General features: G+C 44.8%; 1 protein-coding gene across 7 annotated transcripts in view; it reads left to right on the top strand.

Annotated features, from left to right (window-relative positions):
* Positions 1 to 329: 329 nt before the first annotated feature.
* The window catches only part of LOC147451156 (exocyst complex component EXO84B-like), a 57,343-nt gene continuing 43,204 nt past the window's right edge, over positions 330 to 14,468 (top strand). Inside the window, exons 1-2 of one of the 7 annotated variants that reach the window (XM_086520124.1) lie at positions 330 to 949; positions 1,465 to 1,562. In XM_086520124.1, the coding sequence (XP_086376250.1) occupies positions 767 to 949; positions 1,465 to 1,562 (281 nt within the window). In that variant the 5' untranslated portion in view covers positions 330 to 766. Of the gene's footprint in view, positions 950 to 1,457; positions 1,563 to 14,468 lie in introns of all 7 variants that reach the window. The other 6 variants (XM_086520129.1, XM_086520128.1, XM_086520127.1 and 3 more) reach the window with 6 other exon arrangements.

Genomic DNA, 14,468 nt, shown 5'->3' with positions numbered 1-14,468 from the left:
ACTACCACCTGGCTTGCGTTTCAGCTTATAAACCCACTTTGTAGCAATGGCCTTCTTGCTAGGAGGCAAGTCACAAGTATCATTCTATAGAAGTGCATCATATTCATCTTGTATAGCAACCATCTATTTCTCTGAATTTTACGCTTCATAGAAGATGATGCATTATCCAATAGATTCAGGGCACATAAGTGGTACATCCCTCTAGGTTTCTCTATCGGGTCTTTCTGACCCCAGCATGTCCTCTAAGCCCTGCAACCCCGTGGTGGGACGGGGCTCTTAGCAAAATCCACCGTGGCACTGAGGTCGCTTGACTCACTCAATTGACTGGCGTCATTTACGGGCCCCTTGCTTAGCAATGGCGGCGCTGACAGATTCAGAGGAAGCGTCAACGCGACAAGCCAATAGATCGCATCGCGATCGGACTCGCAGTCGCGACGAGAGAGAGAGAGAGAGAGAGAGAGAGAGAGGGAGTCTGCCTTTCATCCTCGGACCCAGAGAGACCCAGAGAGAGAGAGAGAGAGAGAGAGCGCAACCTCATAGGTCGAACTGCGTGTTAGACCTGAAGTTTAGTATCAGTGATCTGCTTTCCCACATTTGTTCTTGGACGCATTATCAATCGAAGTAAATCAGCAGAAGGATACATACGTAAATCTGCTTGGCAAGGTAGATTTGTGGCAGCCCGCCCTGTGTGTGTGTGTGTGTGTGTGTGTGTGTGTGTGTGTGTGAGAGAGAGAGAGAGAGAGAGAGAGAGAGAGAGAGAGTTTCGATGGACCATTCAAAGCCTTCCGTGCGCTCGAGAGCACTACACCTGTCCCTTGGAAATGGAACCCATTTCGATCGGCATCATCCCGAAACCGAGCTTCTGATTGATGAGCTCCGATCAGCAAAGCTGAAGAGGTCTGATGGCTGCATCTTCTCGGACTCAAAGTACGTGACCATGAGTGAGAAGGTACTGACATTAACAAATATGTGTTATAGCATAACATCATCTTCCAGAAGTGAATGTTTTTTATGCATGGAAACTCTGTATATGTGCTTTTCTCCCTTGTCAGTAGTTTCGGATTTTGGATGAGTGAAGCTGGCTAGGTTTGAAAAAGGTCCCAAGTTTGTAACAGCCTATGTCTTTGTACTGCTATTTGTTACCAAGTTTTTGGCCTACTTATGGCCTTAGTAAAGCATTGAACTCTTGGGAGCAATCGTGAACCATTGGATAAAGCTAATTGATTAGTGCCACATGGCAAGTTAATGATGGCAAACTTTGTTATTTTCTGGTTATTGTCTCAGAGGCATTAACTACGCATTGTCTTTTGTATATGTATGCCACTGTGAGAGATGGATAACATTTGTTTTCCAATTTAGAGAGGGCATTGAGTAGTGGGTCACACACATTAGTATGTAGGCCATTGTGACTTTTCACCTTGTCTTCTGCACAATCTTTTTGCTAATGCTTTCATTAGCTTTTAGGGGCTCAGACATCTATGCGCGGAGCTTGCCAACCTAAAAAAAGCCTCAACAGATGAAATGTGTCAACATGTTTATGCTAATTATAAAGCTTTTATTAGGTACGTGTTGTCCTGGAACTTAGTACTTTGTTTTGAACCTATTTTTTGTTGTGCTCATTTAGAAGCTTAGCTGGAATAGTGCTTTGGTGAATCCTGTCGCAGTGTCCGTGTTGTGAGGCTATTTTTCTGTTGGGTCTTTTAAGTAGCAAGTGATTGGTTAGTAGGAATTACACTATGGTTGGAATTTGGGGAGCAAAGCAGAGAGATTGCTATTGAGACGCAGTATACTAATTAGTCTTTGGGAGTGAGAAATGGGCAGCTTAGATGGAAAAAATTACCTTTGCAATTGCTCTTGCCTTCATTATATCTCTCATCTCATGCATTCTATGGTTATCTCTGCTTTTTCTCCTCTTTCAACACAAGAAACCATGTTTTTTGTCAAACAAGAAAGGTAATATGTAAGGTGCAGCGGAAGTGAATGTTGAACTTTGCTCAAGATGAGTGCTCCAAACTGGGCTCAAGGGTTTGTTTTACTTACGGAAGGGAGAGCCTTCCGTTCCTTTAGGGAGAGAGTCAAATGATCACAAACAAAGTGGATAAACACTGTGAATGAAGGTGCTGAAACTGAGAGATAGAGAGAGAAGAATACGACACCAGAAAAGTTGTCAGACCCTCCTCCAAGGGCCCCTCTCTCGATGGCGAGAGAAGTCTATGCTATTGATTGCACAAATCTTGTACAATGGTCTAAATGAAATGGTCTTGTCGATGATGTCGACGACGATAATGGCGACGACGAGACAGGCGAAAAACTGAAAACGCTAGGAACTGAAATCTGCAAATCTTGTATGTGCTAAATTCTGACTCTATGTCGGCGACAACGGCGATGACGACGATGCAACGATGACGTGCTGAAAACGCACATGTTGAAATTTGCGAATAGCGGGCTGAATCTGCAAACGTTGCTAATTTGACCGTGCGGCGAGGATTTGTTGCGGGAAGCTGAGATCTGCGAGGTTTGGGGGCTGCGATACGGAATCTAACTATTGAAATGCAAAACGGTGATGCTATGGGCTGAAGTGTCGCAAGGAACTGCAAAACGCTAGGCTGATTTGCTGTTCCAAAAACGCTAGGCAAACTGTTGTCGGCAGGTTGATCCACAACTTGCAAAACGCTGGGGCTAATGTGCAAATACTGAAAACGCTAGGTTGTTCCGTTGGGGGTCTTGCTGAGAAGGTGCACTGCCAGACACTTGGTACTTGCTGCCTCTTCTGCCAAAAAGTGCTAGCGTTAGCTTTTCTTATATATATCCTTAGCCAATTTGCCCTACCGAGTTTCCCAACAAAGTCACTTATTAATAATAAGTGAAAGATGGCTAAAATAGGGAAAATAGGTTCTGTGCATTGTAAAATGCTCCTAATGGATTCTGATGGTAATGCCGATGATCATGCTGTGTGCAACCAGAGGATATGCATCTACTCTAAGTGCCTGGACATGAATGGCCTGCGAACAGACTCACAAAGGTGCCAAAACACTTCCTAAGCTAATTGAACCCTTGTCATGAAGTAGCTTGTCCACATGCACATAGGGTTAGATGTGCACGTGACATAATAATGTTGGCTATACGTCAAATTACTTTCCTAGGCTAATTTTTTGACGAATCCATTTTTTTTGTTGAATATGGTATTTTTGAGTAGATTCTTTATTATGAAAATTTTTAAAGACTTTGGAGTTTGAACGCATGGGGTGAGTTGAGAGAGAAGAAGATGGATATGGGAAATTGCTTATTTTTGGACACCCTCGATAGCACTGAATGAAACTTGTTGTTCTTCAAGGTTAGGGTTTCCTATATGAGTTGGAAGTGTCCATTGTAGTTAATAAATTGCTCGTTTGAATCAGGATCCGTGGGACAATACAAACAGCATGATATGTAATGCCATAGCAACTTCGGAATGGACTTCTTTTGACACATGAAATTCAAAAGACAAGAGGAAAATTGCCATTCTTCCAAACTAAGATAAGTTTATAATAATTTAAGGTCAGACATAGCAGTAGAGACTTCAGTTGACGTAGAGTTTAGTTGAGCTCTCACTCAACTAACAAAAGGGCTCTTTCCTTCGGGATAAGAGATCTTGTAACGGGAGGGCACCACGTGCCAACGGAAAAGAACAGACTGAACAACTTTTAGCACTTTCAGTAGCACTGAATTGAAAGAGATGCACGACACATGAGATGGGGAGTTGCGGAGTTCCACCCCTAGAGAGCACTGCCCCAAACCTTGGCACCCCGTTCGGTATTTGTTTATATTGCATCAACAAGGTACAACTCCCATGGCTCTGCACGGCATCTCCCATGTGTAGACTGCTAGAGTGAGAGCCCATGGGTTTTATTTAAACTTTAAAGGCCCTTGGTCTCTAAAAGTAGGACATGAAAAGCATACAATTTTAAAAGCATCTGGTCTCCAAAAGCTTGCGCACAGGGCTGTCCGACGTCCGTACAACCTACCATGCCATCACTTGCTAGCGCAATTTGCACAAAGTCCGTACAATTGCCACATCATCATCAATTTACGCATCTTTTGTGTTTGTGTGAGTCAGTAGGTCCTGCTTTATTTATTGTCTTTAGGTACCCTAGGCCCTATCGGATGGGGTCCCATAAGTTGGTGGGAACTTCTTAAAAAATTGCCCCACTCGGCGAGGCTCGGTAAGTTGGTAAAACTTCTTCTGCTGCTTCGACTTCTTCTGTTGCTTCTTCTCTTAGGGGTTAGGCCCCTCGGTCGGGATCTGCAGGTCACCTAGGGTTGGGCTTGGGAATCCCCAACCCGCCAGGTCTTTCGTGGCTTGACACGTCAGTAGTTTGTGACAGATCTTATCCAAAAAGACATAAAATCAGGCATGTAGATATTGTCAAAATTATATACTGAAGACCTTGCAACAGAGAATCACACAACGTACATTCCAGTAATCGAGAAATGGCTGTCGGAGATAGAGTCAATACTATGAATTGCATCATGCACCTCTTTGACACTAAAAGGAGCATCAAATCATGACACATTCTGGAGTCCAAACTCCCTTTGGGCCGCTCAACATCACAAAGCATTAGTCAGAAGTAAGAGAGAGGACATCATTATGATCCATATGCAAAACATTAGATGCACCTGTAGTGTCCAAACTGTACTCCTTGGGGACGGGGGGGGCTCTCCCTATAAAGGTCGAAGCAATCTTTATGCAAAACATCAGATGCACCTGTAGTGTCCAAACTGTACTCCTTGGGGGGGGGGGGGCTGTCACAAGACAGGCACCATGTGCCAATAGAAAAGAACAGACTGAATGGATTTTTAGCACTTCAATAACAACTAAACTGAAAGAGAGACGACACGCGACACGGAGTGGCGGAATTCCACCTCAGAGAGTATTGGCCCCAAACCTTTGCGCCCCTTTCGGTATTTCTTTATTTTGCTTGAACACAGTACAAGCAGTTACTCCATCCTCTGCACCTTCTGTCACGAGGACGTGGCAACTGCTAACCTTAGTTGTTGGTTTCTTTCCAATGATTTTTGTTTAATTTTTGAGACCCTCTTTTTGAAGTTGCAAATGATCGGACATTGTATGGCCAATGTGAACGGTAGTTTCACCCGCAGACGGGAAGTTGGTCGGCACTGGAACTCGTAAAGTAAAAGGATGTCTAGGCTCAGTTCAAGATCATGTAGGTCCCCCCATCGCACTTAGCAAGTTGGTGGATACTAGGAAGTGAACTCAATAAAGGTATAAAGTCAAGGTGGGATCACCAACAAAAAGTATCTGATAGTTGGGTCACATTGCACTTCCAGATGCGGTCCCAATGAGGATACATGGTCAGAAGACCAGTGGGAGCCCAACGGAAGCATCTCTTAAAATTTAGGGAACTGCTATTTTGGGCAACGGAATCTATTCGCGTCATTAGCTTCAGAATGACAAGGGGAACATTTTATTACTCTACTGCAAAGTCAACTGATGCACCAGTTGAGAAATTTTTCAGCAAAAAGCCCAATGCGGGGAAATTGCATGCATGAGTGCCAAGCGACACTTTTTGGTCAATTTACAAGTTTGGGAGAACAGAACTCGTAACTGACTTTCTGGAGCAGTTTTGGAGGCTGATAACTGTGATTTTCAGCCATTTCTCTCCATTTTTGAGCTTCCCATGACTTGACGTAGGACCAAGAAGCTCATTTTCAGCATTGGAAGGCATCAGATGCGTGTTTACTGAGCTGTTTTGCTGCGTTTTCAGCGATACGCAGGTTTTGACAGCCATGGAAATCTTCCCCTTTTGCATCTATTTGTCCACAGATGCATTACAGGTCAAGCATAGAAGAGGGGGCGCTCGATTTATGCTGGGGGGATGCTTCATTGAGAACCTGTCACAGGTTAAGAGCTATGGAGCGCTTTCTTTCCCTCTCATGTACAATCTGGTGCTAGGAGTGATGCCCTGCACACTACACACTGCTCTCTCTTCCCCCTACGTGCAGTTATTTGATGCCCCACAAGAGGGCTCTTCATTTGATTGATGTACAGTTGTGTGGTTTCATGCTTTTGTGCTGAGGCAAGAGCCTCCTTGAGCAGGAACAGGGGTAGCTAACTGCTACTCCAAAGCATGCATCGGTGAGGGTCATAACCTCACCGTACAGGTGCGTTTTCAGCGTTGTGTATGCGCTGTAAATTGATTGTTTTTCAGCCATACGGACGTCAGAATTATTGGGAATCGTGCCCCATTGGCAGAGGACAGTTAGGGGACTGTTTGGGGCTGAAAACAGGGCAAAAACCAGTAAATACAGCGTGCTGAATTTACTGTTTTCGGGCAGGAATCAGAGGGTTTATGCCAGAGGAAGTGAGTTTTAGAAGGGGAATTGGTTTCACGCAAGTTTCGGGGCTGTTATGCTACTGAAATTTGGCCAAAACAGGTGGTATCTAGCGGGATACAGGTAAAGGGATTCCTAGGACTCTACTTTGTAATTTATCCAGTCAAAGTATAAAGAAATACCAAAAGGGGCGCAAGTTTTGGGGCCTTCAGGTTGTCGGCGTTTGCTCGGAGCATTCTAGCTTCGGAGCCGTGTGTGTGCTTAAGTGTTAATTCCCGTCACAGGTTTCCTTTGCACGCTCTGTGTGTGTGTGGCTAACGTAAAGAATTTCGGGTGAAAGCCAAAGCCCACTGCCCTACGGGCGGGTTTCAAGGTTCCATTGCTGGGTCATCAATCATTTTTCCTCAAGAAGTGAGTCTCGGTTGTTTTGGGTAAAGACACAGAGTGCAGGAACGCGGGATTATACTATGGCCGACAAAGGGAAGGGCATTATGGAAGAGGGTTCCTCTTCACATGACAGACAGGAAATTCCGCATGTTCCCCCTGCCAAAAAGTGGTTAAATTAGGGCTGATTTTCTGTTGCGTTTTTAGGGTTTGCAAGTATGAACCAAGATGAGAAAGGGAGAGGTCTCGCGGTGGTAGAATGGCCACTAGATCTCTTGCAGAAGTGATGTGGGTCTGTCAAGTGGCACGTTGCTCACCGATTCTCTGAGGCGATTGCTTGGATTCTTTGACGCATTGGTAAATCATCTTGAAATTTGAGCTTAGTTGGTCGTGGGTAGTACACTATAGTGTTGTGGAATTATGCTCGTTTGCAGAGGCAAGAGCCTCTTGCACAGGTAAAAAGTTAAGGGACAAGTTGCAAGATGCTATGTGGTGAAGTTCAAGAACTATCCACCTATGGATGGAAAGTGGATGGAAGAGCATGAACTGTCAGAGTCACCAAATGTATTGCAGCTTTATTTTGAGGTCTTTGGGTTACAGCCTACTTATGCCCCAACCCAACGTGTACAAAGGAGGGATAATGATAGAGCTAGCACATCATATGTACATATGAATTCAATGTAATAGATGGAAATGACAAAAGTATGAAGGTCTCATTAAGGCATTTGTATCTATGTGTTACGACCTTTCTTGTGGATACATGCGATGATAAAAGAGTGCTAACAACACAAGATCATCAGTGGCATGTATTTATGGTATGCAATCGAGGACGTTTGCGATTTCAAGAGGGGGGTATGTCACGAGGACGTGGCAACTGCTAACCTTAGTTATTGGTTTCTTTCCAATGATTTTTGTTTAATTTTTGAGACCCTCTTTTTGAAGTTGCAAATGGTCGGACATTGTATTGCCAATATGAACGGTAGTTTCACCCGCAGACGGGAAGTTGGTCAGCACTGGAACTTGTAAAGTAAAAGGATGTCTAGGCTCAGTTCAAGATTATTTAGGCCCCCCCGTCGCACTTAGCAAGTTGGTGGATACTAGGAAGTGAACTCAATGAAGGCATAAAGTCAAGGTGGGATCACCAACAGAAAGTATCTGTTAGTTGGGTCACATTGCACTTTCAGATGCGGTCCCAATGAGGATAGATGGTCAGAAGACCAGTGGGAGCCCAACGGAAGCATCTCCTAAAATTTAAGGAACTTCTATTTTTGTAAGGTGCAGCGGAATGAATGTTGAACTTTGCTCAAGATGAGTGCTCCGAACTGTGCTCAAGGGTTCCTTTTACTTATGGAAGGGAGAGCCTTCCGTTCCTTTAGTGAGAAAGTGCAATGGACACAAACAAAGTGGTGAACACTGTGAATGAAGGTGTTTAGACTGAGAGATAGAGAGAGAAGAATAGGACACCAGAGATGTTGTCAAACCCTCCTCCAAGGGCCCCACTCTGTATGGTGAGAGCGGTCTACTTATGATTGCACAAATCTCTGACGATGTCAACAACGATGAGGACGACGACGACACGGGCTGAAATCTGAGAATGCTAAGGGCTGAAATCTGCAAATCTTTATCTGCTGACGTCTGACTCTATGTCGATGACGATGTCGATGGCGACGATGCAACGATGATGCGCTGAAAACGCAGATGCTGAAATCTGCGTTTTCCGGGCTGAAACTGTAAACCTTGCGAAATCTGACCGTGCGGCGAGGATTTGCTGCGGGAAGGTGAGATCTGCTAGGTTCGGGGGTTCTACTGCGGGTACTGAATGCTGAAAACTGAAAACGCTGGTGTTCCTTGATGTTCCGTCGCGAAGATCTGCAAAAACGCTGAGGGGTCAGGCTGATGCAAAAACTCTAGGGCTGATTTGTCTTGATCTGCTAAAATGCCGCGGATCTGCTGGTGCAAACTGGTAACGCTAAGGCTGATCTGTCTTCTGCTGCCGCCAGGGTGCTGCATATGCAAAAACGCTGGCTGATCTGGGTGCAAAACGCTAGACCTTCTTGCAGATGCAAAAACGCTAGGCTTGCTGGGTCCTGTTGGGAAGGTGCCTGTTCAATTGAGTTCCTGTTGCCTCTTCTGCCAGAAAGTGCTAGCGCTAGGTTTCCTTATATACAACTTAGCAAAAATTGCTGTACCTACTTTCCAACAAAAGTCACTTAAAAATAATAAGTGAAAATTGTCAAAAATAGGTCTATGCACTATAATGCTACTGATAGTTTCTGATTGGAATCTGATGGTCATGTTGTGTGCAACCAGAGGATATGGTCTATACCTTACACTTTCCTTTAAGGGTGAATCTGGGCTTATCCTGGATTTATCTAGGTATATCTAATCTAAGTGACTGGTCATGCACTGTCTTCGAACAGACTGACAAAAGTGCCAGATCACTTTCTATTCTAGACTGACTTGACTGAACTGGACCTTGGTCATGTTGTAGCTTGTCCACGGACACATAGGGTTGGATAAGTCACGTGACATCCCCTCCTTTTCAAAGTGAGGTATTGGTACCGAACTTTATGGCGTCGAGGGAGATCGCCAACAACATCTGGAATCCTGGAAAGGACTCTTCGCCGGCCCACTCTGATGTGTGGGTCGTGCGATACTTGAACTTCATAAAGGTCTGCAATGCTTGCTTCTTTGGGCCGCGCCGAAAGCGACACAAAGTCTTCTGTGGCTCCTTCAATGCTTGAACTTTGTCTAGATGTAGGTCCATCTTCTTCAAGAATCTTCAAGGCTGAAAATTCCTGAAACCACTTCCAACACAAAAACATGAACATACCTATTTCATGTAAAGTGATTGGAAAAAATCTCGTCTTCTCAAAAGACTGTGCATGCAATGTAGATGAACAAATAGACGGAGTGTCAAACCGTTCACCACACACACGCAAACAATGAGATCGACTCTTGTCTTGCTGATCTAAATCAATCAACTGTGGCAATTCACAACGGAAATGCCCATGCTTGGTGCTCATACTTGCTTGTGCTCTTTCTACGACTATGTTGTGCCAAGGAAGAGACATGGAATGTGACTTCCTTGAATGCATACTTTTTAGCTTTTCATGAATAATCCGCATACATCCGTGCTCATTCATGAGTGAAACGTGCTCAATGTACAATATGTCATGCCTAGGAAAAGGTATCACATAAAGATGCTGACTAAAATACAAGAAACGGTCACGAATGAAACACTCGAACAATGCGTGTTGACTAATCATTTTAACACATAGTACTTCCTGTAAGGGTTCTTTGGACCTAGGCTCGAGAGCCAAGATCGGCTCTTCGTGTTTGATCGAGCCTGCCTGTGGGTGGGGGGGGGGGGGGGGGGGGGGTGTGCTGTGGACCTCGACTCGAAAGCCAAGATCAATTCTTCGTGATTGATCGAATTTGCAACGAGGTTAGCATCAACTAAACCATCATCCTTGTGAACAATCACATCGTGAGTATACAAATGATCATGCTCGTGAGAAATCACATCTTGATCATGCAAATCATCATGCTTGTGAGAAATATCGTGATCATCATGCAAATCATCATGCTTGTGAGAAATCACATCGTGATCATCATGCAAATCATTATGCTTGTCATTCAAATCATCATGCAAATCCTGTGTGTCATGCTTGGGAGAAGAAGAGACTAAGAGAGTCTCCTTTTCCCGAATCTCTTCAATCTTCGCCTGCACATTAGCAATGAGAGAGAAAGAATGAACAACGTTCTTACGATCCAATTCTGTTTTTCTTCCTGCGTTCTTGTGATCAAATTCTTTGGCCTCCAAGCGTAATTGCTCGCGCTCACGCTCATGGTTGCCATTCTTGCTTCGTGCCACGTTGTCATCATGTCCATCATTGTCTTGCACCAAGCCTACATAGGATCTGGTCCAATCCTTGGCGTAGATGGGGAAGGGGGAGGGTCAAAAAAACCTCCTGGTGGGGACAATTCTTCTTTGCTACTTCCATGCGCACCACCTCGAAGCGAAGTATCCATTCCACTTCGAGTGATGATCATCCAATGTGATCTTTGGTTCTTAAGTTCACGAGGAACTTGGGTTCTTGTGGGTCTTGGGTTCTTGGGTTCTTGGGGGTCTTGAGTTCTTGAGGGTCTTCTTTTGCTTGCAATCTGTGTTAGAGAAGGATCTTCTCTTCACCCAAGTTTTGCTCTTTTCCGTGGGTGCACCCCTTGGCGGCCTTGCGCTCACACCAAGGTTGCTTTTTCCCACCTCACGTCGGATTGGCCGGCCGCTAAGTGCACGGTCTGCTCTCAATGAGTGAAAAGAGAAACAAGGGGAGGCTGGACAAGCCCTTCTTTCTTGGGTTTCCTGTCACTCTTCAAAAACACGATTACGAATCGACACGCCCAAGAGAACTTGGGTTTCGTGCGACCGCAACAAGCAAAAAAAATTCTGTGGTTCTTTTCTTGAGTGATACAGAACACTGCCAAAGCTTTGATACCAATGTAAGGTGTAGCGGAATGAATGTTGAACTTTGCTCAAGATAGTGCTCCGAAGTGTGCTCAAGGGTTCCTTTTACTTATGGAAGGGAGAGCCTTCCGTTCCTTTAGTGAGAAAGTGCAATGGACACAAACAAAGTGGTGAACATTGTGAATGAAGGTGTTTAGACTGAGAGATAGAGAGAGAAGAATACGACACGAGAGATGTTGTCAAACCCTCCTCCAAGGGCCCCACTCTCTATGGCAAGAGCGGTCTACTTATGATTGCACAAATCTCTACAATGCTTGGACTTGCCGACGATGTCGACGACGACGAGACGGGCTGAAATCTGAGAATGCTAAGGGCTAAAATCTGTATATCTTTGTCTTCTGAATTTTGACTCTAGGTCGATGACGATGTTGATGGCGACGATGCGAAGACGATGCGCTGAAAATGCAGATACTTAAATCTGCGTTTTCCGGGCTGAAACTGTAGACCTTGCGGAATCTGACCGTGCGGCGAGGATTTGCTGCGGGAAGGTGAGATCTGCTAGGTTCGGGGGTTCTACTGTGGGTACTGAATGCTGAAAACTGAAAACGCTGGTGTTCCTTGATGTTTCGTTGCGAAGATCTGCAACAACGCTGAGGGGTCAGGCTGATGCAAAACGCTAGGGCTGATTTGTCGTGATCTGCAAAAACGCTGCTGATCTGCTTGTGCAAACGGCTAACGCTAGGGCTGATCTGTCTTCAGCTGTCGCTAGGGTGCTGCAGATGCAAAAACGCTAGCTGATCTGGGTGCAAAACGCTAGACATTCTTGCAGATGTAAAAACGCTAGGCTTGTTGGGGTCCTGCTGAGAAGGTGCTGTTGAATTGAGTTACTGCTGCCTCTTCTGCCAGAAAGTGCTAGTGCTAGGTTTTCTTATATACAACTTAGCAAAAATTGCTCTACCTACTTTCCAACAAAAGTCACTTAAAAATAATAAGTGAAAAATGTCAAAAATAGGGAAAATAGGTCTATGCACTGTAAAAATGCTACTGATGGTTTTCGACTAGAATCTGATGGTCATGCTATGTGCAACCAGAGGATATGCATCTAATCTAAGTGACTGACCATGCACGGTCTGCGAATAGACTCACAAAAGTGTAAGATCACTTTCTATTCTAGAATGACTTGACTGAACTGAACCCTGGTCACGTTGTAGCTTGTCCACGGACACATAGGGTTAGATGTGTCACGTGACAATTTTAGGCCACGAAATCTATTCGCATGATTAGCTTCAAAATGACAAGGGGAATATTCTATTACTCTGCTGCAAAGTCAACTGATGCACCAATTGAGAGATTTTTAAGCAGGAAGCCCAATGTGGGGAAATTGCATGCATGAGTGCCAAGTGGCACTTTTTGGCCGATTTATCAAGTTTGGGAGAACAGAACTTGTAACTGACTTTCTGGAGCAGTTTTGGAAGCTGATAACTTTGATTTTTAACCATTTCTCTCCATTTTTGAGCTTCCTATGACTTTACCTAAGAGTAAGAAGCTCATTTTCAGCATTGGAAGGCATCAGATACGTGTTTATAGGGCTGTTTTGCTGCGTTTTCAGCGATACGCAGGTTTTGGCAGCCATAAAAATCTTCCCCTTTTGTATCTATTTGTTCACAGATGCATTACAGGTCAAGCGCAGAAGAGGGGGCGCTCGATTTATGCTGGGGGAATGCTTCATTGAGAACCTGTCACAGGTTAAGAGCTATTGAGTGCTGTCTTTCCCTCTCATGTACAGTGTGGTGCTAGGAGTGATGCCGTGCACACTACACACTGCTCTCTCTCTCCCCTACGTGCAGTTATGTGATGCCCCACAAGAGGGCTCTTCATTTGATTGATGTACAGTTGTGTGGTTTCATGCTTTTGTGCTGAGGCAAGAGCCTCCTTGAGTAGGAACAGGGGTAGCTAACTGCTACTTCAAAGCAGGCACCAGTGAGGGTCATAACCTCACCGTACAGGTGCGTTTTCAGCGCTGTGTATGCGCTGTAAATTGATTGTTTTTCAGCCATACGGACGTCAGAATTATTGGGAATCGTGCCCCACCGGCAGAAAACAGTTAGGGGACTGTTTGGGGCTGAAAACAGGGCAAAAAGCAGTAAATACAGCGTGCTGAATTTACTGTTTTCGGGCAGTAATCAGAGGGCTTATGCCAGTGGAAGTGAGTTCAGTAGGGGAATTGGTTTTGCGCAAGTTTTGGGGCTGTTATGTTGGCGAAATTTGGCCAAAACAGGTGGTATCTAGTGGGATACAGGTAAAGGGATTCCCAGGACTCTACTTTGTAATTTACCCTCTCAAAGTAAAAAGAAATACCGAAATGGGTGCCAATTTTGGGGCCTACAGGTTGTCGGCGTCTGCTCGGAGCATTCTAGCTTCGGAGGTGTGTGTGTGTAAGTGTTAATTCCCGTCGCAGGTTTCCTTTGCACGTTCTCTGTGTGTGTGTGTGTGTGTGTGTGTGTCTAAAGTAAAGAATTTCGGGTGAAAGCCAAAGCCCACCGCCCCACGGGCCGGTTTCACCTTCTCTAGGAAGCATGCCAAAGAATGAGCCCAAAAGAAGTTTACATGAAAAGCCTTCAAACTCAAAAGCATTTGGTCCAAAAGCAATGCCCAAAAGCTGCCAGTGTAAACCACGGAAATCTGTACAACTACCACATCAGCAGTCGACGCAAAACACGGAAATCCGTTCAGCCTCCACGTCATCATGTCAGCGCAAAATTAAGGTTTTCCGTACAACTTCAACGTCATCAGTTTCTGCACAAGTCCTTGTTGTGTGTGGGTCATGCTTTATTTTATTTTATTTCCTTTATGTCACTTGGGCCCCATCGAACGGGGTTTCGATAAGTTGGTAGGACTTCTTCTTCTGCTGTTGCTTGTTCTTCTTAGGGTTTAGGCCCCTCGGCTGTGATTTGAAGGTTAGCTCTATTCTTCAGTGATTGGACACGTCAGCAGTTTGTGACATCCCCTCTTCTTGAAAGAAAGTAATCGTCCACGATTACAGCATATCTGCAGAACAACTCAAGTTAGCTCACAATTTTTCGAGGGTCATTCCGAGGGACAATCAATTTTCTCTTTTTGTTATAGAGTTGGCTTCTCCTTTCGGCTCTATTGATCAAGGAGTTGGCTTCTCCTATCGGCTCTATTGATCAAGGAGTTTGCTTCTCCTTCGTCCAGATTGAAACTCTTGATATTTCTGCGTAGTAAAATTAGCCATCACACCTAGACCAATTGATCTTCCACA

Source organism: Adiantum capillus-veneris, chromosome 9 (assembly GCF_014529385.1).
Source record: "Adiantum capillus-veneris isolate H3 chromosome 9, ASM1452938v2, whole genome shotgun sequence".
Lineage (NCBI taxonomy): Eukaryota > Viridiplantae > Streptophyta > Polypodiopsida > Polypodiales > Pteridaceae > Adiantum > Adiantum capillus-veneris.
Note: the sequence above shows the minus strand (reverse complement) of the source record. Positions and strands in the feature narration are given on the sequence as shown.